A 25,261-nucleotide genomic window follows, 5' to 3' on the forward strand; every position below is an offset into this window, starting at 1 on the left:
CATTTAGTGGCCACATGAACAAATCCTAGGTAAATATCTGAACAACAGCAATATTGTAGCTAGCTATCTAGCAAGTCGCTTCAGTTTTTTTATCCTGGTTTCAGTAGATCCAAGCACATTTGTGAATGTATTCATTCACCTTAACCAAACACTGCTGAACTTTCATCAGTTTGGTTTGGCTAGGCCAAAGCAATAGAGATTTCAAATATAGGTAAGATACTAATTTTTTTGTGAAAATAGACAAATAGAGAAGGACATGATCCCTTCAAGCCTCAAAAATAAGGGAAAGTCTGCAATGTAAGCCTAACTGAGGTTAGGCAGCTGAAAATCCATATGGGAGGTTGCAGGAGAGACCTCGAACACAGGGAGAGAATTCATTAGAGGTTATACCTTCTTAAAGAGGCAAATCAATTAATCACAAGATAAAAATCTGTGGGAAAGCAGACTCCACAGAACTGTTTGCTTTTAATGATGAGTAAAAGAAACTGATAAAAATGAATTTTTGATATGCTGTGGCTGTAGCATTCTGTTTAACAAAGTCAACATCGGGGGAACTGAATTTGCAGTTTTCCAGTACAGCTGCTGAAGGTTAGCACCAAAAGATGTGAAGTAGTGTTTTTTTTTTTAATTTGTTTTGTTTTGAAGGTGTGGGTCTTAACAGTACTACTCAGAGCGTGCTGAGTCGTCCCATGCAAAGGAAACTTGTGACATTAGTTCATTGCCAACTAGTAGAGGAAGAGGGACGGATCCGAGCCATGCGTGCAGCACGGTCACTTGGTGAAAGAACAGTTACAGAGCTCATTCTTCAGCATCAAAACCCTCAGCAGCTCTCTTCCAACCTCTGGGCTGCAGTGAGAGCCAGAGGGTGCCAGTTCCTTGGGCCAGGTAGGTAACATCCAAATCCATACTACTGCTATATTAGAAACAATTTAGGATTGAGGAGGGCTGAGAAATGGGCATCCTTGGCAGTACCTTCTTTCAGTAGGTCTTCAGAACTAGTGGTGTATCTATTGGGCTGCTGTCGTGGACTTTCTCATTTTTGCTCGTATTTCTCATATTTGTACTGCTTTTGCAAGTCTTCCGTGAAACTCAGAATAGTCACTGGCCTTCTGTTACTGTGAGAAGCTAAAATTGAAAGTAGTTTGCCTCTTTCATCAAGGAAGCAAAACCCCTCCAAAAAGTAAGGTACTTAAAAGTGACTGGACATAACTTTTTTTTTTTTTTTTTTTTTTTTCCCTCCTCCCCCTCCCCAGCTAGAGATATAAACATAGGAAACATGTTTATTTGTGGGGAAAGAAAACACAAGAAAAATGCAGGAATCTTTGTTTTTTTCTCACCTTCTTTGTTGCATTTTTTTTCCCCAGCAATGCAAGAGGAGGCTTTAAAGCTGGTTCTACTGGCTCTGGAAGATGGATCTGCTTTGTCACGGAAGGTCTTGGTTCTCTTTGTGGTTCAGAGGCTGGAGCCACGATTTCCTCAGGCTTCTAAAACTAGCATTGGACATGTTGTCCAGCTTCTTTACAGAGCCTCGTGCTTCAAGGTATGAAGATCTTGCTCAGAGCCCTTATAACCCAGAAAAATACTTCCTCATAGAGCCAAAAGATGCTCTAATTTAAGATGAGTTCTAATACACATTCACAGCTTCTAAAAACTTTTTTTTGTTTACAATTTTCATTGTCTCATACCATTAAATGCATCCAAAAGTATGTATAGTTATAGAAATTGTGTTTGGAGAGTTTTGTCGTACATCTGTGAAGCAGTGTAGACTGAAATTGCAATTTTAAGCAGTAAATTTGCTTGGAACCTGTCCAGGTTTAATGGATGAACAGTAACAAAACTCATATGTGAGTGAGTGTAGCTTATCTCCTTTAAAAGAGGCTTTTAAAGCTGGAAAAGCCCCATTTCTGTTAATAGAGTGGTATTGTAGCTAGAAACAAAGAAACATGAAGCACTGTAATATCAGAATGAGGTTTACTAGTGGTGTGGTAGAAGGAAAACTTAAGCTGTTAGTGGTACTTCACACTATTCAGATCCATTGCTGTGTCCTCAACTTAAATGTTGTTTCACTAAATGAGGAAAATGTTTTGTTGCCTGCTTATTGTAGTTGGCTTCTTTCTCCATACTAGGTGACAAAGCGTGATGAGGATTCCTCCCTGATGCAACTGAAGGAGGAATTCCGCACTTACGAAGCTCTGAGAAGGGAACACGATTCCCAGATAGTTCAAATTGCAATGGAAGCAGGTTTACGCATTGCGCCGGATCAGTGGTCCTCGCTGTTGTATGGAGACCAGTCTCACAAATCCCACATGCAGTCTATCATTGACAAGGTAAAGCCACCTACAGTCAGCCCAGTCTATCTTGTCTGTAACTGTGTGTAGATGTATAAGCTTGTAACTTGAATGAAGAGTAGTGGTGACGTTCAGATGTACTCATCTTACCCATTGATCATTTGTGCTGTTATTTCAAAAACCTTGTTGGCCTGAATAATGGGAATATATATTTAGAGTGTAATGAATGTGGCTCCCAGTGCCATCTTGTTCTCTTTCTACTTTACCCCTTTCAGTAGGTAGGAAACTAGAGTTTAACTGCACAGAACAGATTAATAGTTTGTTTCCAGATGGGAAGCTAGTCCATAAGCTGAAAGAAAATTAGTGCCCCAGTCCGTATCTAAATGAAGTCAGAGAGATGTAAACATATTTCTTAGGTAAAATGACTTGACCTCTGGAAATGTGGATCTCTGCTGTTTATAGAGACAACGTAGGACAAATGGGCTTTTAAATTAGGGAACTCAGGTACACAACTAAGTTAGATGGGAAAAACTGAGCTTTTCTGTATTCGTGGGTGGTTACAAAAGCTGTGAAACAATTGCTTTGGCTTCCTTGTAGGAAGATTAGCATCAAGAATAAACTGATAGGTATCCATGCATTTGACTGTATTTTCAGGTCCTGACGACTCTCCTGAAGGATCTATGCAAAGTTAAAACAGGATTTTAAAAATAGAGGTTGTATGTTGTTAGTAAATGGAACATTGTTAGCTGCCTTTACTCTTAAGTACAGCAGGATGGTGGAAGGATAAAGCAAGATGCAAATCTGTTCATTCAAGAATCAGCTGTATTAGACTCTTCTGAAATCTTAATTAAATGAGTCTTGAATGTTTTGCATTTTTCTGGGTGCCAGCACAATGCAGAAAAGAAACAGGTTACACTACTGTAAGTGTAGCCAGCCTTCATTTTTGGCTATTTGGAGCTATTTGCTTAACTTAGAATGCAAAGAAAGGGTGTGTTCTTAAGGCTGGAGGCAGTATTTTAATACGAGATGCTGAAACCAGCTTGTGTGAGGAAAATTCTGCATCAGTTCTGGAAAATAGCTCTATGATCTGATGGAGCAGCCTTCAGAAACCACAAGGATTGTCTTGCCTGTAGAAAATTTATTATTATTATATATATTTTTTTTAAAGTTGCAGACTCCAGCTTCGTTTGCACAGAGTGTTCAAGAATTGACTATTGCTCTCCAGAGGACTGGAGATCCAGCTAATCTGAATCGTCTTCGACCTCACCTAGAACTCCTGGCAAATATTGATCCCAGTCCAGGTAATTCTAGATATTTTGTAAAGCCATATAACTTCTAGTTTATCAGGAGGAATTTAACAACATTAGGGGATTGAAAGCTGTTCCTCAAGGAGAAGAAACATCCTCTGTAACTGATAAACTTAGGATTCTTGAATGATAGTGAAAACCGACCTGGCAACAGCAGTAACTTATGTGAAGAACTAAACTATTTTGAAGCAAAGGTGGGTCCAAAAAAAATTCATGAAATAGTTTCATCACCTCTCTGAGAATGGCTTCCGAGTTTGACAGCACCGTAAATAACAAGGATGTTAAATGCATGTAATCCTGTGAGATTACATGATGTATACTTCATACTGGGCAATGTTAACTGAGGGGACTCGCAACAGTCTTAGTTTCTTCCTTTTATCTGTTTAGTAAACATGCCATTCCTATGGCTTTGCAAATCTGATTTCAGTAAGACTGGTAGAGCCACTGCGTTTAATGCAAGGTCTTAGCTGTTGCTCTAACATATTTCTTTCTCTCCAGTTCTTTAGTGGAGCAGATCGTCTGTTTACAAACTGAGGGGAATATCTAAGAAAACAGTTGTCAGATTAAGGACTTCCATTATCTTACCTAAAATTGTATGTCTTTATTCTAGAAATTCTGGGTAGTATTTTTTGATTTGAGTTCTCTAGACTGCACACCTTGTACTTGGAAGTCTCTCTTGGAGGCAGCTTAAAATAATAAGGCATCTTGCATCTAAACTATTTAGGATTTTGAAGTTCAAGTCTGATGGACTGAAATGACAGAATCTAGGCAAAAATCATTCTAGACAAGGCAGATGCCCTATTCTAGGGAGCTTACTATTTTTCTTTTTAGTCTGTCACTATGCAAATGTGTGGAAAGACAAACTGAGAAGGAGAACTGAGCTGGAAAGAACATAAATGAGAAATGAAATCTAAGCTACTGATGGGGAGAAGGAGGTGGAAATTGCTGGAAGAAGTTAGTAGCACTGAGGATGGACTGAGGGAGCAAGGATGGGCAGGAGAGACTGGTGTGGCTGAGGTTTTATTTTATGCCTGTTACATATTTGTAAAAGCAAGGTTAATGTCAAAGTTGAGTGTGAAGGCCTAAACTGTGACTTCAGCAGATAAAAGTAGCAGTTGTGGGTTTCAGTTTGCTTAAACAAGCTCTACTTGCACGTGAAGACCAGATGCACTTTACAGCTAAAGACAATGCAGTGTTTTCTTACCAAATCTTTCGTACTGTAACTAGTCAAGGATAAAACTTTTTGAGTGCGACACTAGTAGCTCACTTGAAGCTTCAGTGGGTGAGTCATTTGATGTCATTTTTCTCGGTGCTGTTGAGTTGCTCCCCTGCTCTCCTTGTAGGTGCATTGTAGTTCACCCAGCAACAGCGAGTCCTTGTGAACAGTGTGTTCACAAGGCTGTTGGGTTAAAGATCTTGAAAGGCACTTGTAAAGCACTTTGAGGTCCTAAGTATTGTGGTAGAATGTGTAGGCATGTTGGGGGAATACCGTCTGCTGGGACAGATGGAGCAGAAGGGCAGTTTGGTCAGCTGGAAAGAGCAAGAGCCTACACTGGATTAAGACTACATAATTTTTTCACGCTGCTCTGTTAGATGATCTCATAAAGTTTGTGATACTTAGGATTTCTTTGTTACCTGGTTGTGGAAATTTTTTTTTCTGCGTGTGTTTTGGGTGTGTGATGTGGTTTTTAATAATACTGTTTCCTGTCAATGTTACAGATGCTCCACCTCCAACATGGGAACAACTGGAAAATGGGCTAGTTGCTGTGAGGACTGTGGTTCATGGCTTAGTCGACTATATCCAGAATCACAGCAAGAAAGGAACAGACCAGCAACAGGTAAGAGCTAAAGCTTTTCAAAGAACTTAAATAAATAAAGGAAATGCTTGCCCCAAAGTTTTATTGGCTTGGTCTGTTAGTACAGGTTTGCTAATGTCATCCGGACACATTTGGTTTCACAAGGAGTAGGTTTGAGGATGTCCGTGCAGTCCCATATTTGTTTAAAAAAAAAAAAACTTGTTGCATTAATTTGCAGAGTTTGTTAGGATAAAAAGAAAATGATCTGATCCAGCTGCCAATTTAGGGAAATGAATAAACAGCCCTCCTGATTAGAGTCTGGGGAGAAGGCCAGGGTGCTGCCACTGATCTGTGGGAGTTTTCTTGTTTTGTCTTTAATGTGAAATTTCAGTCAGATGGCTCTGTGTTAATGAAATGATTCTTATGCCCGTGTTTAATATTCTGTGAAGTTTTAAAGATTTGGGGAAACTTCATGTAGAAGGTACCATCCTGAGTTCTTAAAACAGTTTTTGTTTCAGAAACCAAATGATGATGCCAAACGTGTATTAGCATGTCACATGGTTGTCTTATTGCGCGTTCCTTTGATCTCATTTCACTGTATAGCTCAGTTGGTGTAAATGCTAGCTGCTGCTGAGAATGACAGAGCTGCCTGTCATGCATCCCCCATCGCTCCCTTGCTCTGGCGCACGTTCTCCTGGAGAGCTGGTTCAGGGCGCGGGTAGAGAGATTCTCTCTGGAGTGGGAAGAGGACCCCCACAAACAAGTAAAACCCACAAAATCAGAGTGAATATTTATTTTCGATTTACCTTTTTAGCACTCACTGATTCAGCGTGATGCCTAATGTGCACTGTCACTGGCAAAGGAAAAAGGAGAGGGAGAATACAAGGAAAAATCGGGGTGGGAAATCTCATGACAGTGCTAACTGTAGTGGTGGGGGAGTTGAGCTCTGGGGAGAGCATCACCCAGCACAGATGTGCAGTGCGAAGGTCGGAAGGGAGCATACAACCTCCTGCTACGGGAAGCATGCGGAAAGCACATCCCTGCAGCATCAGGCATCACTGGCTGGTGGCTGTGGCCAGCAGAGGGCTGTGGAGCTCATCTACACCCGGCCTAAATCTTTTTTTCACTGCCATAGGGGGCAAAAAAAAAATTAAAAAAAAAAAAAGTAGTTTGCAGATTGGCTTCTGGCAGATTCGTATCTTCTGAGTTCCGTCTTGGATTTCTCAGAAAGCAAAAGTTTATTTTTGCAGACATTTCTGCAGTGGAAACTCTGGGGTGTTTCCCCTGCTGACTGATTTAGTCTTGCCATGAAACCTGTAAGAACTGGATGTCTTTGAGACCACCTCTGTCCTGTCAAAATTTGTCTAGGGTAATTAGAAAATGGGTGTACAAGTAGATGGCCAGATTGCATTAAGTCACAGTTTCTTTGGAGACCAAGCTCAGAACAACGCGAAAGGCGGCATATACCGTGCTAACCTGTGTAGGAATAAGGTTATTCTTGCCTGTTGAAATAATTATCATATTTAAGAGGTTTTTAATCCAAGGAGGTTACAAGGGAACTCAGTGAAATTTAACTGTACATGAAGACCAAAGGGATACTGAAGTTCCATTTTGAGCTAACAGAGTAAGGGAAAAGCAGCTCACCAGATTCAACTTTGATAAGGTTTTTTTGCATTACATTTAATGTTTGGCATGGCATACTTCTGTCTTCTGAGTAAGCATGCTGATCTTTCAGACTAAATTGATTTTTGTCCGCTTTACTGTTCCTTGAAGCATATGGCTGTGTTCCAATCAAGCTCCAGTAAGAAATTAGAATAAAAATATTCTTAAAATCTGATAGTGATGTAGTTATCAAAATACCTACTTTTGAATCTCTCCGTTCTGTTGAAAGCCCAAATGTGAACACTGTTCCTGTTGTACAGTTCAGGCTTAGGTACTCTTGGGATGTTTACACTGAAGGAATATTGAGCAGTCACACATCAGTCCTTTTAGTAAGAGGTTACATTCCGTCCTTGGTTAAGTGCACTTACGCTCAGGTATCTTACTTTGTTTCTTTAATCTTGTCAGCCTCCTCAGCACAGCAAGTACAAGACATATATGTGCCGAGACATGAAGCAGAGAGGAGGGTGCCCTCGAGGGGCCAGCTGCACCTTTGCACATTCACAGGAGGAGCTGGAAAAGTAAGTGCACCTCTTACCAGAGAAATCAGTCCGATCTTTGCTGCACCTTGTCCTCAGGAGTGAGTTATATCTAGGAATGGGGAGAGGAGGCATATATCTGACTTAACTGTTAAACGAGCAAGAAATAATATATATATATATATATAAAAAAAACCCTTTGAATGGCCATCTTCAAAGTTTTGGGACTGTTCGTTCTCAAATTCGGAGCGTAAGCTTGGCTTTGTCCAGCAGTAGTGCAGCTGTGAGAGCCTGATGTTCGCACAACAAGTGTTGCTTGAGATTTCAAGGGTGAGAGGGGTTTCTGATTTCCTAAGTGTGGTTAAATGAGCTGCTAGATTGCATCCATTTATGGTCATTTGTTCATGTTTCTTCTCTTGATTTCATAGTCAGGTGTGCGACAGAGGCTGCTGCTGGCAGCTTTCCAGATCTGTGGGTTCTCTTTGTCTTCTGTGTTGCTTGTACTATCTGGAGAGTGAGAAACCTGAGCAGAACCAGTTTTCTTTCTGCAGTGTTTGTCCTTTGGAACAGTTCAGCCCGTCCCACATGCAGTAGTTCACAAGCAGTTACAGCTGTTGTCAGAGGGTAACAATATGGCTGTCATACGAAGTGTGCAGTAAGTAAGCAGCAGATGCTGCAAACTTAGAGGCAGTACCTGGTTGTCTGAGAGCAAGGCTCTGCAGTTCTGAGCATTGGTTTGTGTTACAAAGAAGTAAAATAGATTTTTAAATATTTTTAATGTAGTTTTTTACACAATTTAACACTTCTGGATTTGTGTTTGAGCTAAAATAATTCATTGTTTCCAAGGAATAGAGTTTGTTTAAGTCAAACTCCAGAGATTTGGAAATGGCATGCTGTTGTTTTGTTTTTTCCTTAAAAATATAAAAGCTCAAAGGAAAAATATGGCTGTTCTTCAGCTGTATGGAAAAATAGGAAGAAAAAAACAGAGCACGTGATATTAGAATGACAAAGGCAGCTATTGACACTGAGAAAGAATGGGACTTTTGATACTAGTGTTGTGTGGAAACAGGGTTGTGTGGTGTGGGGTTTTTCCCTTCCTTTTGTCATGTTATTAAGATTGGTGGTGCTGCTTTGGGTGGTTGGCAAGAGGAGTGGATAAGTGTTATGTCTCCTCTGAACTAGCTGTATGTATCAAGAAGGACTGTTCATCAGCTTTGCTGGGGGAAGAGCCCTATTTTATCCAGACTGGTTTGTCTGCCTGAGTAATAATTCTGTGTCGGGGTGAAGTGAGGTGACTGTTTGCTCTGTTTCAGGTTGCAGCACTTTCTGTAGGCGGTTGGAGAACTTCAAGTTTGGATTCTTCCCTGGACCTTTTTATCTCTGCTTAACTGAGTAGATATTGCATTAGTTGTTCTCCTTTTAAGTGTCTGATATCAATGATATGCATGCCAGAATATCTTAAGTGAAGCTTTTCTTTGGCAGAAAATTGCTGTTGCTACTCCAGTTCCTATATATATCTTTAAGCTTGTGAGGAAACTTATAGGCAAATACGTGGTGTTGCCTTAGATTTCAAATTATAATTTAGACTTGCTTGAGTAGTAGATAATTCCACCCCTGGTAAGGGACAAAGACCCAGTGTGTATGAGTGAGTATTATGGTTTTTAGATTATTTTTGTTTTGCTCCCTTGGAGACTGCCACAAGTATTCATGAAGGTATTTGGAAGAATTCAGAGGGTAGTACTGTGCACCTTTTGTTCTTTCTAAGCATTTTACCATGAAGAATGTTACATTAACTCTGTCACCATTGGTTGAATGTGTGTTTATATATGCATGTGCGTTTGTGTGTGTGTCTCTTGGGCATACTGTTGTGTCCTGCATGAACAGGCAGGAGTGCCCAGCCCTCCTCACTCTGCAGGTTGCGTGCAAGTCCTCCTAGGGTCAGTAGCCACTGGACACTGCAAGCCTAAGAGACCTGATGGGAGGGAGGTGTTGAGAAGTAATTGCCAGACAAAACATGGCAGTGGTTTGCAAGTGTCCTACTGCTGCTTTGCAGGGAGAAACTGGGCTGATTTAGGCACTAGTGAGATTCCAGAGTGAACCAAAAGTTCAGCCTTGGGAGCTGTTACTGGCTCACTTTACTCACGGCCAAGGATTTCACTTGGCGGCCTGTGTCCTGCTAAGTGCATCTGAGACTCGTGTGGCTGTTGTGAGGTGCCAAAATGACTTCTGAGCAGCATGCTTTAAAAACCATAGACTGTCTGTCCCTACTAAAGTGCTTCTGCTGTGGTAATATCCCTTCTTGTTTACTCACTATTAAAGCATTCCTAGTGATGTGCATTCTCAACACTGTGTAACTTGAATTTACAGTTTGTTTATTTGGTTAAAGTTTAATCCAGACAGGAATTGGTGTGCTGATGAAAAACTAGGAATACAGCTCAAGAAAGATTGATCCTTCTCACCTATGAACTCTTCACACCATGACTGAGTTTGGAAGGCACCTCTGTAGATAGTCTAGTCCAAGCTCCCCACTCAAGTAGGGTCACCAGTAGCAGGCTTCCAGGACCCTGTCTAGATGGCTTTTGAACATCTCCAAAGATGGAGACTGCACAACCTTTCTGGGTAACCTGTTCCAGTGCTGTCCATCTTAAAGATGAACAACCCAGATCTGTATAGCAAGGTTATGTTTATTTATCTGACTCTGTTATAACAGTCTTATACTTCTTTAAAAAAGCAACCTTTTGGCCCTGCGTTGTGGTAGTAATAGTTTAATTACCCCATTTTCATTTCCTGCAATAACGTGTGTTCTCTTCTCTGCGTTAATGTCCCACTTGGCTTATTAGACATCATTAGGAATGTTGGGTTCAACCCTTTAGAAGTCCTCTTGCGTAGGAAACAGCCTCTTGATCTGCAGTGTAAGTAGTGGAAGCACTTGGACTAACGCATACACCCTCCCACTTGTGTCGTGATATCTCCGCTAAGGGCAGGGTATTTAGTGGAGGACCTTCAACTCTGGAATTTGCTCTCTTTGCTGGTCCGATACCATCAGTCTGCTAATCTTTGTGGAACGCTAGGAAGCTCATGTTTGCTAAGACTTTTATCAGAGGTGGTTAGATTTTTTTCTGGGGCTACAGTGTTTTTGGAGTTTTTATCTCTGAAACCACTTGATTTATCAAACAATGCGAATAGCATAAGGCGCGTATTGGTGCGTATACTTAAATCTTGACAGCCTGTGTTTTAAAAGATGATACCACGTGGTACAAAAAACATGACTTATTATTGGACTAATGGTGCAAAAGGAAATCTTTTCATCATCTTTTCTTTCCCTTTTAGTTTTTCTACTGTTAGTCTAGTCTGAATAAAATAGAGTTGTACAGTTTGTGATTCTTACTGGTGTGTAGGTATGTTTTTGTTTGCTTTTTGTTTTTCTTCCCTGTAGTTGTCTTGGTGCATGTACAGGAAATAAGGTTTTAAATTTCCAGTGGAAAGCCTAATTCTGACTACTTGGTGTACTTTGTCATTAACAGTCATCCCTAGTGTGACAGGTATTTGTTCTTCTAATTGAAACATTTATCAACAGTTCAAATATTGGCAATACATTTCTCACAAATCTATAGGAAACTTGAATTAAAGCTTTCAGTAGCATCTGTGTTTTTTTAAAAAAACAAACTTGAAAATTTATTTAGTTTTTTTTTTTATTTCAATTTTTGGCATATGATTTCTTTTTCTGAAGATTTCGTAAAATGAACAAACGTCTGGTTCCCCGAAGACCGCTGAGTGCCTCCTTGGGCCAGCTGAATGAGGTGGGCCTGCCTTCAGGAGCTATCCTCTCGGATGAAGGGGGAGTGGACTTGCCCAGTAGGAAAACCTCTGCTCTGCCAAATGGAATTGTGTCAACAGGCAGCACCGTGACGCAGCTCATTTCCCGAGGGACTGACTCCAGCTACGAAACCACCCTGAAGCCAGGGAAGATGGACCATCTGAGTAGCAGTGCCCCTGGATCCCCTCCTGACTTGTACGGGTCTTCCTAACTGTTGTTCAAAGCATCACGTGTGTAAATGTGCAGTAGAAAAAAAGTAAACCTAGAACTATAGAAAAACTCTAAAACCTACAACTCTAGAAAGGAAACAGACCGGGGTTGGTTTTGTTTCATAGTGATTAAATGATGAAATAGAAAACTAAAGCTAAATTAAAGCTTGACTTCCTGGTTTATTTATTTAATTGGAGGTGTTGCAAGTCTTCAAAAAGTGAAATGTAGGCAAAAAACAGTGTTTTAAATTATAGTAAACTACATCATATCTTAACAGGCAATGCTGTCTTTCTGCTCTTTAGGCTGGAACCTGTCCCCAAGAGCTCTATTTCTGCTTTACCGGTGAACCCTCATCCTGTGCCCACTCGGGCACCAACAGATCTGCCTTCAGTGTCTGTCACGAAGCAGTTGCAAATGGTACCACGAGGCTCTCAACTGTATAATACTCAGCAAGCAGATATTTTTTATCAAGATCCTAGAGGAGCTGCCCCTCCGTTTGAGCCAGCACCCTATCAGCAAGGTAGGTTTGAGGCCAAGCTCTCTATTGTCCTGGATTTCGATAGTGATTTTGTTGTTTCTGCCCACCTTGATGTTTACTTTGGCCCTTATATTGGTGTTTACTTACATACCCCCTGGACTATAGGCATTAATGTATTGTGTAATAAAATGGGGAATTGGAATTGTGTAATAAAATGGGAATTTGGAATTGTGTAACAAAATGGGAAATTGGCATATCAGGGTGTTGTACAGGTATACTTCAGCCCGTAATGCAGTACATGTATTGCCAGAGGTGGTGAGCTGCCTGCTGACAGGTTTATGTCTTGACTGAGGACTCTGTTTTCACTTGTGTTAGAGGATTGTACTCATCCAGTAAACCCTTCCTCTTTAATTCTTTCAAAAGGTAGACTAGATCAGAGATTGTAAATGTGGGAAATCAGTTTGACTCAATTTTTCAATTATTTAACTCAGTTTGGCTCAGAATGGAAATAATGCTTAACCAGCAGAGGGGTTTATGCTTGAGGGGTAAAAGTACTTGATGTCCTTAATGAGAAGTGTATCAGTATTTCAGCAATGTCTGTGTATGCATATGATGGATAGAGACAATTAAAACATAAGGGCTAGGCACCAAAAAATGGAGATTGGGCATGATTTGAATCGTGTAGCATAATGTGGGAGAGAACTGAAATAAAATGAAATTAGTGTGAAAGGGAAAGAAGTGGAAAGGAGAAGAAAATGTTCTAGAGGGAGGAGGAGACTTTTTGAGAAAACTGTGGAACATTCTGAAGAAACAACTTTGATCTTTGTATACAAAGGGAGATCTGAGCTGTCCACAATGTTATGCATTTATCATTAATAATGTACACATGTCTGTGCATGTTTTCAGATTATCCAAAAATAGCACATAAATTACTGAAACCTCCAAGTAAAAGTAGGAGGTGTGGCTCTAGAAATCTTTGATGCTTCACAGTACCAAAGCTGCTTTTTTTTTCTCTCTATAAATACTGTTCAAGAGGTAGAACAAATCTTTTGATGACTTTAAATTGCCATTACTCTGTGTCTCTTTATGCAGGGGGTGGCTCTGGTATAATGGGGAAAACTGAATTTTAATTGCATGGACAAAGATGTACAGGCTAATCTTGCCTATTCTTTTAGATCTTGTCTAGCCAAAAACATTCATGTCAACCTGAAGGGACATTCTAGTGATTTCCCACCCCCCACACCCCCGGTGTGCTAGCAAGTCTTTCTTCTTTGGCCTATAGCAAATAGGACAAATAGTCATTCTTTTTGGCCTGTGCATGATCCAAGTGAAATAGAGTAAAGCAGTACTTGTCAGGCATTGTGGCAGGCTCAGTCTTGCCTCTTTTCCTCCAGGTATTCTAATCTTTGCTCCTTTTTAGTATCTGGTTTAGTTAATTAAAGAGTGTTCCTTGGCTTTAGATCCACCTCTTGCTGCTTCAAGATTTACTTTGGTTAACTTTTCAGTAGAAATAGCAGTTAGGCAACAGGGACAAACAATAAATGTGATGCTTTTCATGATGCTTGTAGACTGGAACAATATACCTTTGTGAACAGTTGTCATAATCAGTTTCTGCATCTTGTTTATTGTTTTTACTCTTGCTTAATTTCAGGAGTTTACTATCCTACTCAGTCTTCTCAGTGCATGTCTCGCTTTGTGCGACCTCCTCCATCAGCTCCTGAACCTGGTCCACCTTATTTAGACCATTACCCGGCTTACCTTCAGGATCGCGTGGTGAGCCCGCAGTACACACAGCCGCAGCAGTATCCTCCTATGGGACAGCCCATATACCCACCGCACTATGACAGCCGTCGCGTGTATCCCCCTGTCCAGCCGTATCAGCAAGAGGAGATTGTCCGAGGAAACCCAGTACCCATCGAAATTCCACAGGCAGCTGTGCCCTCCTACGTACCTGAATCCAGGGACAGATACCAGCAAATGGAGGGTTATTGCCAGGTGGCTCCACATCTCAGTCAGATCAGACCTTCATGCCACAGAGTACGGCTTTCATGTTGTATTTTTGTAGTTACTCTTGAGAGAGAAAATGTAAATTACTTGAGGAAATTGAATGTTTCTGCAGTAAGGTGGTGATGTTTTTGTGAGCAGCTGGAAGTGTGAACTTTAAGAAGGGGTACATTTGACTGAGCTGACCAAAAACTGGAAAACAATTTAGTTACTGCTGAACTCAGCATTTGTAATGACATTAACTAGTAAAAAAGCAAGCAGCAGCTTACTGCTTGAAGTAAAGAAATGTGATAAAGTCTCTGCTTGGACAAGCCTGGGCCATATTAGACCATCCACTGCTGGAAAAGGCTGCTCTCTTCCTAGTGCATATTAAATATAATGTGTGCAAATGGTAATATGTGCATTCCTGTATGGACCATCCTTAACGGACCATCTCCGCACCTAAGTGCATGTGTATGTGTATCTATTTTTTTTTTGCAAGCACATACTCCTTGATAAAGGAACAAGAATTTCTACTCTTCCAAATTTTCCATACTTGGAGATTGCTAATTGGAGAGTCATCATAGTGGAAGAGTTGAAACGTGTTTCAGTAAATCACCAGCTGGAAATAGGTGCTTAGACTTACCTAGCTGGTGTTCAGATTAAAGGCTTTGAATCAAATTGCTGAGTCCTAGGAAACTTCATTTTTTTTGTTACTGATTTCTCTAATTTAGCTTATAACCTCATCAGTTTTAACATATTTTTGGCAGGTTTAATTCTATGGTGAAATATATCCAAACTAACTAAGGCTGGATTATGGTTGGTAAAGTGCTACCCTGTTGTTGTCATATGACTGAAAAGGGGACTTGCCATGCTGGAACACGTATATTATTCCAGTGGCAACTTTGCCTTATTGGAACAGATAGTCATGTTAAGCTACCTGTAAGTTAAGACTAATGATTTTAAAGTTGAGAACACTGGGTTAGCTCAGTATCTAATATTTTTTGCCTAAAAATTGTGTTCTCTGCCTTTGGGGGATTCTTGAACTGACAGTTCAGGCAGTGTAGGAACACTGGTAGTTTCTACATGAAACTGATTGATTTTAACCTCAGGGGCTTTGTAACACATTTCTGTCTTCGTCTCAGCCTCATCCCAGCCTGGATGAACTTCACCGTCGAAGGAAAGAGATCATGGCCCAACTAGAGGAGAGGAAGGTGATTTCTCCCCCTCCTTTTGCACCTTCACCAACCTTGCCTCATACTTTCCATTCAGAGGAGGTAAGCATATTTTGACAGAGTTTTGACTGGCTAGCATTGTTGGAAAATAGAGATTGCACATGTTGGCAGGTGAAGATGACAAAGTTAGAGCAGCACATAGTGATGGCAAATTCTTCAGGAAGATTTTTGTGCTTCCTTATTGGAGAAACTCCTTACAGTGTAATCTGTAATCTCGCAAGTTGGTTTTCTGATCTGCTGCTGGTCTCAAGCTATCTGGTTTTGGTGCAACCAGGTGCTAGCTTGAGTCATTATTAATAGAAATATTCAATCTTTCCAGTCACTGGACTTTGTTTCATTTACTTCTGATATGGTTACAGTTAACTAACAGCTTGATAGAAATCTGCTTTTTTCAACCAAGGTCAAAAATATCACTTTCCTACTGGCCAAGTGAACAGTCAGCACTGGGAGTATAGCCAGGTGATCAGAATTTCACACATTTTATGCTTGCTGTGGCCTACCTCTAGATAGTGGTGTATTCAATAAAAAAAAAAAGTAATTCTGGTGTTGGTTTTCAAGTTAGCTGCTGCTGAACTAAAATAGTGGCTGTGGAGTTGCTCCTTCCCCTCACTTACGGAACCAGATATTTGTTTTTGTGCAGTACTTGGACGAAGACCTGAAGGTAGCTGGGAAATACAAAGGCAACGACTATAGCCAGTACTCTCCTTGGTCGTGTGACACCATCGGCTCCTACATTGGAACCAAAGATGCAAAACCCAAAGATGTTGTGGCAGCAAGGAGTGTGGAGATGGCGGTACGTAGGGGAACAAAGAAGAAAAAGTTTATATTTGTGGGGCTTGGAAAGGACTCTAATTTGCTCTCCAGGATGATAGTAGTGCTTGTATTTCAGCACGAAAGTGTGTTGCCCTCAAAGATGGGCATTTGAAGGTGTACAGAATGCTCTGCTTTCCAACTTACTAATAATCCTACATTTGTGTAGCTGTTTGTTTTTTTTGTTTGTTTGTTTTTGTTTTTGTTTTTTCTTTTGATTCTGGATATAGATCCACACTAACCACTCTGCTCTAAAGCCACGGACAGCAAGATGGGTTTTGCCATGATTTTCTTTAGACTTGAAATAAATAAAAAAAGGATTTTTTACTGGTAGTTTGTTAATTCTTCTTGGGGGGTGGGGGGGGGTTGGGAGGGGAAGGAGGGAGAAGCTTCCCCTGTCAGAGGGAGATGCCGTTACTGACTTAAGTTTCTCCCATTAATTCTTTTCATGGTGATTGCAGCCACTGTTAAGAGTGTTTGATTAGCTTTCACGTGAAGGTTCGGGGTTTGTTTTTTTAATTTATGATCATGAGAATGCTCAAAACTTGAATGAAACTTTTGAGAAAAGCATGATAACAGATGCCCAGTAACGTGATACTAGACTGATTCCTCTTGAGAGCAATTTTTGATTCTCCTTTGATGTGCACATGGAGTCCCACACCAAAGTGTGGACTGCATGTGTGTCAAAGTGTGGACTTTTTAGTGTCCAGGAGTGCTCTTATTCTATGTTGCTGCATTTTGACTAGGTCAGCTTTGCAAAAAGAGGAGACTGCTGGGGTATCATTACTGGGAGTCGTAAGTGTAGGTAAAAGGAATAAATATGCTTATAAAATACCACCACTATTCTGTTTGCTCCTTCAGAATGTGAAGTGTGCTGGTAGCCTGTGCAAGTAGAAGTACATGTTTCTAGAGACATTTGTTCTGTGTGAGGGATGATTTTTACAGAGGTGCTTTTATTTTTCTCCCTCACTTCCCATCCACGTTTTTGCTGTCATGATGGTCTCTCTTTGGCAAAAGCCCAAGGGGACGTGGGCGCGAGCAGAGGGGGACGAAGGTGGATTTCTTTTCTCATTCCTCCATACTCATTCTTCTTTTCTCTGCTTCTTCCGCTAGGACAGGTGCTTACCTATTGCAACCACTTAACTAAATCATAGGATTTTTCTGTCCAGCTTCTCCTCCTCATTGCACACAAGCAGGCTTCCTCGTTTCCCCCCTCTGTTTTATTGGAATTAAACGCAGCTGATTTCTGTCCACTGAATAGCTTTCCTGCCAGGTCTCAAAGGAGGTGCATGAAATAGGAGTAAGAACGAGGCTTCCTCCCAGAAAAAGCAAAGCAACAAAATGCTGAAAAAGCATTTCATATGCAGCTTTGGAAAGTGGTTCAGTTTTATTTATCTGTCTGCGCTCTATCCTACACAACACGTTTGCCGTGAGTAATAACACTTCCACATTCAGCCTTGAGGAAGTGTCGAGACTGTATGTGGAACTGGCTATTGCTGTCCAAGTGGGACATCCAGGAATTTAGGGAACCAACAGACAAGTCTTAAGTGTTTCATCCGTGCTGCTAAAAAGCTGTACAAAAAAATCTGGTACTCAGTTAAGAGAGGTAATATGGTACCCAGAAGATGCCTCTCTTGGAGCTGGAGAAAAAGCCTCTTTTTTCATAGATCATAGACCTCTGCTGCTGTTTAGTTTTTGTTGCCTCCCAGGAATAAATTTTTGTGAGACATTCTTCACAGATGGCAAATGAATTCATTCTTCCTTTCCATTGCTCATATGAGATTCCCTTTTTTTTTATGAATAAGAGTAGTATCATTTGAGAGTGCATAACCCTGGAGTTCATGAAAATGAAAAACAGTGGATGCTGTCAACTTCAGCATGTTAAATTTCTTGAATTTAGTTTCCTGCTCAGCTGTAACTTCTGTTTTCACCCCCTTATTCCTGTTTAGCTTGCTTTTCTTGTTGGCAGTTATTATCCTTACTAAAAGCTTGTACAGAGTTTTGATTTGGACTCTGCAGATGTTATTTTTAAACGTTTAGACAGTGCTTTTTATGTAGTAGCCCCGCTTGTTCTTTTTGCTATATGTTACTCTCTGCTACTATTTGACTTCTTTTAGCAAGGTGTAACTGAATTTTGTTAATTCTTAGTGTTACATTTGCTGACAGCCAATAAATAAATTAATCAAATACTAAAGCTATCTTGTTACTGGCTGTCAATATCCATTTGTTATTGACTCTTTTTATTTCTAAACTCTTCTTGTGTTTGTGTGGATATAGTGATTGTTCCTGTATTTAAGTCTGAAACATTCTCTATTTTTTTTTCTTTTTTGGGGAAGCTTTTTTTTCCCCCCCTTAATTTATAGAAACAACCGTTTGACTCCTATTTGGAAGTTCCTCAATCTGGATGACTTCTGCAGTTATTTCCCTAACTTTAACAAAGCCTTTTTTTTAATTTTCTTTTAAGATGAAAATCTCTAGGGCAATCTGCTTCTTTTAAGTAAGTTAAACCAAACTGACTTATACTTGCTAACTCAAAATTGTTTCCTGTGCACCTCTTTACATTTTGCCAAGAAGTCATAAAGGAAATTACTATAGTTATGGGATAGATAACATCTCATTTGCTCATATACTGACTCTCTAAGCTTTCAGAGTTTGAGGCTGAGCTAGAAACTAGGATGAATTATATTACTACTTAAAGAAAAACCTGACTGTGGAAAGATGTACAAGATATGTTAATTAAGTACTATACTAAGTAATTCCCATGCAAGTCATCTGCAGTCTGTTAGGCCATAACTTCTAGGTTTCAGAGGAATTGCCTTTGGACTTTAGAAGGAGGATGTATTCCTCGGTGCCTACTGATCTTTGACTTTATTCTGGAGTTTTTCCCCTTCTGTCTCATGTTTCTATGTCCTAATTTGTTTTTAGCTGCTGCTGCTTTAACTTGGTGTGGTAGCAATTAATCATGTGCTATCTCACAGTGGTGCTAGCAGCAGCCCTCTCACTAAGGTGGACCATCAAAGAGGCTTTGGCTCTTAACAGTGGAGTTAGTTATGAACTACGGAGCAGGAAGACTTGTAGAAAGATGAAGAGAATCATACATAAAAGACCTGTCAGTATTGATTCTCTATCAATGTTGGTTCCAGCTTATCCTAAGAATGTGTTCTTGTTCTCTTCTGATTTAGTTCTTGATTGCCTTTTCCCTCTCTTGTCTAGAACGTAGATAGTAAAGCTATGCGTGACCAGCGATTAGACATGCAGAGAAGAGCAGCAGAGACTGGTGATGACGACCTCATTCCGTTTGGAGACCTACCAACTATATCGAGATTTGGGGCTATCTCTCGTACTTCCAAAGCGATGTACCAGAATTCTGGTCCCATGCAGGCCATGGCGGTTCAGGGAGCTTCCACCAAATCTATTATTTCAGGTATGATGCATGTTCCTGAGTGTTGCAGGTTCTCGTTTCCTTTATAGCACAAGCCCCTGCAAAAAATTGTTTCTTTTGTCAAAAATATAGATGAGATATATGCTATGCCACCAAAACGGCTCTAGGCTTGTGGGAGATCAGGAAGCCCCAAGAAAAGGGCTGCCACTGCTTCCTGTTCCGAAGAAAGATTTGTGCTCATGTTCTGCATGTGTTGATGCTGATTTGTGTTGTTCTGGAAAAGTAATTTTATTCTGCTAGTCCCTCTGAGATAAGGCTTTTCTGGATTTTTATTACAGTAAATTCAATAGAATTACTGCTTTTTCAACTATAAAATAGCAGAGCATCATAACAAAGTACTTACTGCACACAGTTTGTAAGTAGCTGTTCCTGCGGTTTTAATGCAACCATTGTTTTATTTATTGTCAAGCAAAACCAATAAACTGGGAATAGTTAATATTCTACAGTAGTTGCGACTATAGTATGACTGCACATCTAATTCCAAAAGCTGGCCTCTTTCTTGAGGTGTACTGAGTAAGCAGGTTGATGCTCAAGATCATCTCCAAGCTCAAGAATGTTTCATCCTGACAAGCAGGAATTCAAGCAAAGGTAGTAGGAGGCTTGTGTGGATCAAGTTGCTCCTGACTGAACTCAGATATAAAGAGGAAGTATACTAAGAGGTGGAAGCAGGAACAGAAGATTCAGAAGTAATATAGAGACACTGTCTAAGAATGTCAGGATGGGGTTAGGAAAGTCAAAACTACTTGAAGCTGAATGTGGTGAGGGACGTGAAAGGCAACGAGAAAGGCTTCTACAAGTACATAAAGAGCAAAAAGTAGGTTAAGGAAAATGTGGGTCTGCTGCTAAATGGAGCAAGGTCCCGGTGACAAAGGACATGGAAAAGGCCAAAATACTTGATGCCTTGTTCACCTCAGTCTTTACTGGTAAGATAGTTCTCCAGATATTCTAAGCCCCTGAGACCTCAGGGAAGGTCTGAAGCAATGAAGATCCACGCTCAGTGGAGGAGGATTAAGGCAGGGAGCATTTAAACTGACCATACACAAGACTGTGGGCCCTGGTCGAATGCCCCTGCAAGTGCTGAGGGAACTGACTGATGTCACTGCGAAGCCACTTCCGTTTATCTTTTGCAAGGGCATGGTAATTGAGAGAGGTTCATGAGGACTGGAAGAAAGCAATTGTCACCCCTGTCTTTCAGAAGGGCAAGAAGAAGGATCCAAGGACCTGCAAGCTAGTCAGCCTCACCTCAGTCCCTGGCAAGCTGATGGAGCAACTAATCCTGGAATAAATTTCCAGGCGCATGAGGGACGAGAAGGTGAACAGGAATAGAAAGCATGGATTTACAAAGGGAAAATCATGCTCAACCAACCTCATAGCCTTCTACAATGAGATGACTGACTTGGTGGATGAAGGGAGGATATTGTTTACCTTGACTGTGCTAAGGCTTTTGACACTGTCTCCTATAACATTCTTGTAGACAAGCTGATGAATTCTAGGCTAGGTGAACAGATGGTGAGGTGGATTGAAAGCTGGCTGAACTGCCAGGTTGGAAGGGTTGTGATCAGCAGTACAAATTTCAGCTGGAGGCCAGTCACTTGTGGTGTCTTCCGGTGGTCAATCCTGAGGCCTGTACTGTTCAGTCTTTTTATTAATGACCTGGACAATGGGACCAAGTGTATCATCTGCAAGCTTGCTGAGGGTGCAAGTCTGGGGGGAGTGGCTGATAAACCAGAGGGCTGTGCTGCCATTCAGAGACCTCAACAGGCTGGAGAAACAGGCAGAGAGGAACCTCATGAAGATTAACAGAGGGAAGTGTAGAGTCCTGTACTGGGGTTTGCAGAGAAGGACCAGAAGGTCCTGATGGGCACATTGAAAACAAGCCAGTGAAGTGCACTTGCATTAAAGACCAGCAGTGGTATACTGGGCTGCATTAGGCAGAGTATTGCCAGCTGGTAGAGGAGAATGACCACCTTCCTCAATCACAACTGGTGAGGCCACATCTGGTGTCCTGATTCCAGTGCTGGGCTCTGCCATACGGGAAAGGCGTGGATGTACTGGTCCAGCAAGGGACCACAAAGATGATTAAGGGCTTGGAGCATCCCTCACGTCAGGAGGCTGAGAGAGACGGGACTATTTAGCCTGGAGAAGAGGAGGCTTCAGGGTGATCTTACCAATATCAGTAAGCCTCCTGAGAGGATAAAAAGACGACAGAGCTGACTCTTCTCAGTGGTGCAGAGTGACAGGATGAAAGGTGCCAGACACAAACAAACACAGGAAATTCTGTCCAAACATAAGAAGAACTTTTTTTTTTTTTTTTTTTTTTTTTTTTTTTACTGTGAAGGTGGTTGAATATTGGAACAGATTACTTGGAGAGGTTGTAAAGTTTTTGTGTTTTTTGTTTTCCTTCCCTGAGAAATGCTCTAGCAGATCTAATTGGACGTGCAGGAAGAGTTGTGCATTATGCCCGTGCAGTCAGTACTTTTTTTTTTTTTTTTTTTCTCATTTCAGCAGAAGAAACACTAGACTTCCTTACTCTTAAAGAGATCTGATCTACCTGGTTATTTTTTAATGTGTGTCCAGTTCTGTGTAATGCTTGAATTACTTAAAGGATTGTTCTGTAGCATTACAACATCATTTTCTCTCTGTTCCCTGGCAGACTACAGTCCTTATGGAACTCATGGTGGCTGGGGAGGCTCTCCATACTCTCCTCATCAAAATATACCTTCTCAGGGACGTTTCAATGACAGGTAGGAATGTTTGCGGGGTTTTTTGTTTTCTTTCCCTTTCTCTAGATTTTCTTCTTGTCTAGTTCCTTCTTTGCCAAAATGATTGAAACCTTTTGGAGATAATGTCTTTACTTGTGATTCCTTTTCTGATCCCAAAGGGAAAGGCTGTCCATGTCAGATGTGGCTGGTCATGGAAAACAGTTACCCTCAGCTGAGCGGGAGCAGCAGCTACGGATGGAGCTTCAGCAAGTAGACCATCAGATTAGCCAGCAGACACAAATGAGAGGACTAGAGGTTGGTACAGATGTCTTGAAAGAGTGGTGAAAGATAGGGAGAGAGACGAAACTAGCAAAGCCACCTTTTGTATGGCGGTGATTCTTCTATGTAATGCAGTTTAGTAACAGCTCTTAATTCTGTGATGCAGAGCATCAGGACTATGACAGAGGTGTAAACCTTTGTATTTAGCAGCAGAAACTTCCCTGCACTTCAAGTTAAACAAACCAACACCGTGGTTCTATATGTGCTGTGTGCTCATTCATGCTTGCTTGCTTTCTCTCTCTCTTTCTTTTCACCTGTAAACTCAGAGGCAGACTTTCTTGGGGTAGATATAATCTGTTCATCTTGGCTTTAGTGCCTCTGAAAATGTCTGATATTATGTTCACGAAGCTAAGGCCTTCGTCCGTGTCATGTTTGGCTTTGTTGTGCCCATTTCTTTCCAGGTAGCACAAGCCGTAAGTATTAAGCAAGTAGATATTAAAGATATTTAGCTTGACTACCTTGACAACCATTCAGGTTAATGTTTTCCTGGAAAGAATTGGTATAAATAGTGAAAAGCAGCTTCTACTGAAGCTGTGGTTATCTGAGAACCTGTGTTATAAAGGAGAGGATGTTGCAGATTTGTTCTAAGAGCTTGCAATTTATGAATGGCAACAGCAATCGCAATTAGTATGCATTTGTATTACTTGAAGCATAACTTGTGTCCTTGTTTGGGAATGAGAAGAAACTGTTTTAAATTTTGCATGTCTGCCTTTGCCATAATGGAGGAGTATTGGAAAGTTTCAAAACCCTTCAGTGGCCTGCCTCTCCTGCTTATTATCACTGTGATTGTGTCAGTGTTAAACCTCATATAGTTGAGTTTTGAACCTTGATTTAGCATTATTTCAATCTGTTAAAGCTAAGCAGTTATTTTGAAAAACAGCTTTGAATTTAGCTCTTGTGTTCAAAGACAGAGGTAAATACTTAAAATCTGGGCGGCTTTGTTAATTTAGCTACTACAGTGTTGTTGTGATTGCATAAATCAAAATTTGAGCATAAAGAAGTGTATTCTTTTGTTTCTTCTCAACCAGCTAAGCGTTTGTATTTTCAGACCAACTAGACATTCTGACTGTGGGAAGTAGCAGACAGTGTGTACTCTGTGTTTCAATGTACAGCTTGCGTATTCTTACATATGGGACTGATTCCTAGACATTACTAGCTTTCTGGAGTGGCTGATGTGGTTACCATAAAGCTCCTCTCTGTTTGCTGCTCCCAGAGCTGACAGTTGAAGCACTCACGCATTGAGTTCCTAAACGGCCGTGGGTTACAGCCTTCTGTATTTTGAAGAACTTAAGTTGATGTTAGTTTGCTTTAATACATCAAATGTGTAAACTGAATGAGGTCAGGAGCTGAGCTGACTCCTTATTTCTGCAGCAGGGGCAATAATCTCACAGAGAGATTGAGTCAGATAGAAAGAGCCAAAAGCTTGTCAGCAAGCCCAATTTAATCCATCAGCGTTTGAGGGTTAATGCTCAAACTTTGGCAACTCGCAGGCAGCTGTAGTCCACAGAGCCTCTCTGTTCCTGTGCTTCCTGATCTGGGTCAGTGGAGAGCTGCATATTGATGTCCACATCTCTCAGGATGTCTTATACAAGTTGTAATGATACTGAATTATATTGTAGAGATTTGATGAGTTCTGCTACCGTAAAACTCTTTCTAATTTCCAGGCAGTGGATTTGCTTATCTGCCATTAACTTTTGTTCAACAAATAGCTCACAAAAAAGAATGGTGTTTTTGTTGATGTACCTTGCCTTAATTTTGAGAAGGGAGAGGTCTGTAGGGAAAAGCCATGCAAATTTGTTGCAGTAGAGTATTTAACACTGATTATTAAAGACTTTTGGTTGCATGCAAGAGAAGCATTTGCAATTGCATTGGAAATTACTTCTGTTGAGATCTTGTTAAGCAAGGAGGGAGAAGGCCTTGGTTTTGCAAATTGGCAATACTCCAGACTTATGGCTTAGTGCCCTTTTAGCGCTTGGTGTTGTGTGCTCAGTTGTGTATGTGCTTGGCTTTATGCATTTAGGCTGTTAGTAACAGGCTGCTGTTGCAGAGGGAGGCGACTACCCTGGCAGGCCAACCACAGCCCCCACCCCCACCTCCCAAGTGGCCTGGGATGATCTCAAGTGAACAACTGAGCTTGGAGCTACACCAGGTGGAAAGGGAAATTGGGAAGAGAACCCGTGAGCTGAGCATGGTGAGTGCCATGGGGCTGGGAGGCAGAGAGGTGGAGTGGAGAGCTGTGTAGCTGGCTGCAGCCGTCTCACCCTGACAGACTCTCTGCTGGATAACTGCAGCTGGAGTTATCCATTTCCCTCTTCACCGATTTATTCATCAAAACTTCCAGAGAAGCTTCGTGATTCTTCTGTAGGAAGAATTTGAATTCTAGCCACTTTAAAATGCTCTGCTGTTATTTTACAGCCCTTTAACAAATCCAGCATCGCCTTTATTTTTAAAAACTGAGTTGTCTCCTAGGTCACTGTGCCATGGATTCTATCAATAGCTTTAACACAGAAAACGTTTTCTCTCGGGGCAGTGTTCAGTAGTCTATGTGCTATTACAGTCTCTGGTCTCTGCTTGTTGTTACAAGAACCATTCCTTCCTTTCAGGAAACACTGCATCCTGAGAGGATGAACATACCTTACTGAGACTCTTTCCTTGCCTCATGGCTTTTGTGGGCTACATTGTATAACTCCAGTTTACAGGCCTTCATCACTGGTCT

The 25,261-nt window shown here is 41.0% G+C and overlaps 1 protein-coding gene across 1 annotated transcript in view; it reads left to right on the forward strand.

The window, feature by feature from the left end:
* RC3H1 (ring finger and CCCH-type domains 1) overlaps window positions 1-25,261 on the forward strand; it is a 72,460-nt gene that overhangs the window by 29,366 nt on the left and 17,833 nt on the right. Inside the window, 15 exon segments of the mRNA XM_062581984.1 lie at window positions 646-885; window positions 1,365-1,540; window positions 2,127-2,327; window positions 3,457-3,589; window positions 5,315-5,433; window positions 7,459-7,571; window positions 11,260-11,541; window positions 11,859-12,076; window positions 13,686-14,071; window positions 15,163-15,294; window positions 15,875-16,045; window positions 19,276-19,486; window positions 22,158-22,248; window positions 22,386-22,521; window positions 24,566-24,736. Coding sequence (XP_062437968.1) covers window positions 646-885; window positions 1,365-1,540; window positions 2,127-2,327; window positions 3,457-3,589; window positions 5,315-5,433; window positions 7,459-7,571; window positions 11,260-11,541; window positions 11,859-12,076; window positions 13,686-14,071; window positions 15,163-15,294; window positions 15,875-16,045; window positions 19,276-19,486; window positions 22,158-22,248; window positions 22,386-22,521; window positions 24,566-24,736 — 2,780 coding nt within the window.

Source organism: Rhea pennata, chromosome 8 (assembly GCF_028389875.1).
Source record: "Rhea pennata isolate bPtePen1 chromosome 8, bPtePen1.pri, whole genome shotgun sequence".
Classification (NCBI taxonomy): Eukaryota; Metazoa; Chordata; class Aves; order Rheiformes; family Rheidae; genus Rhea; species Rhea pennata.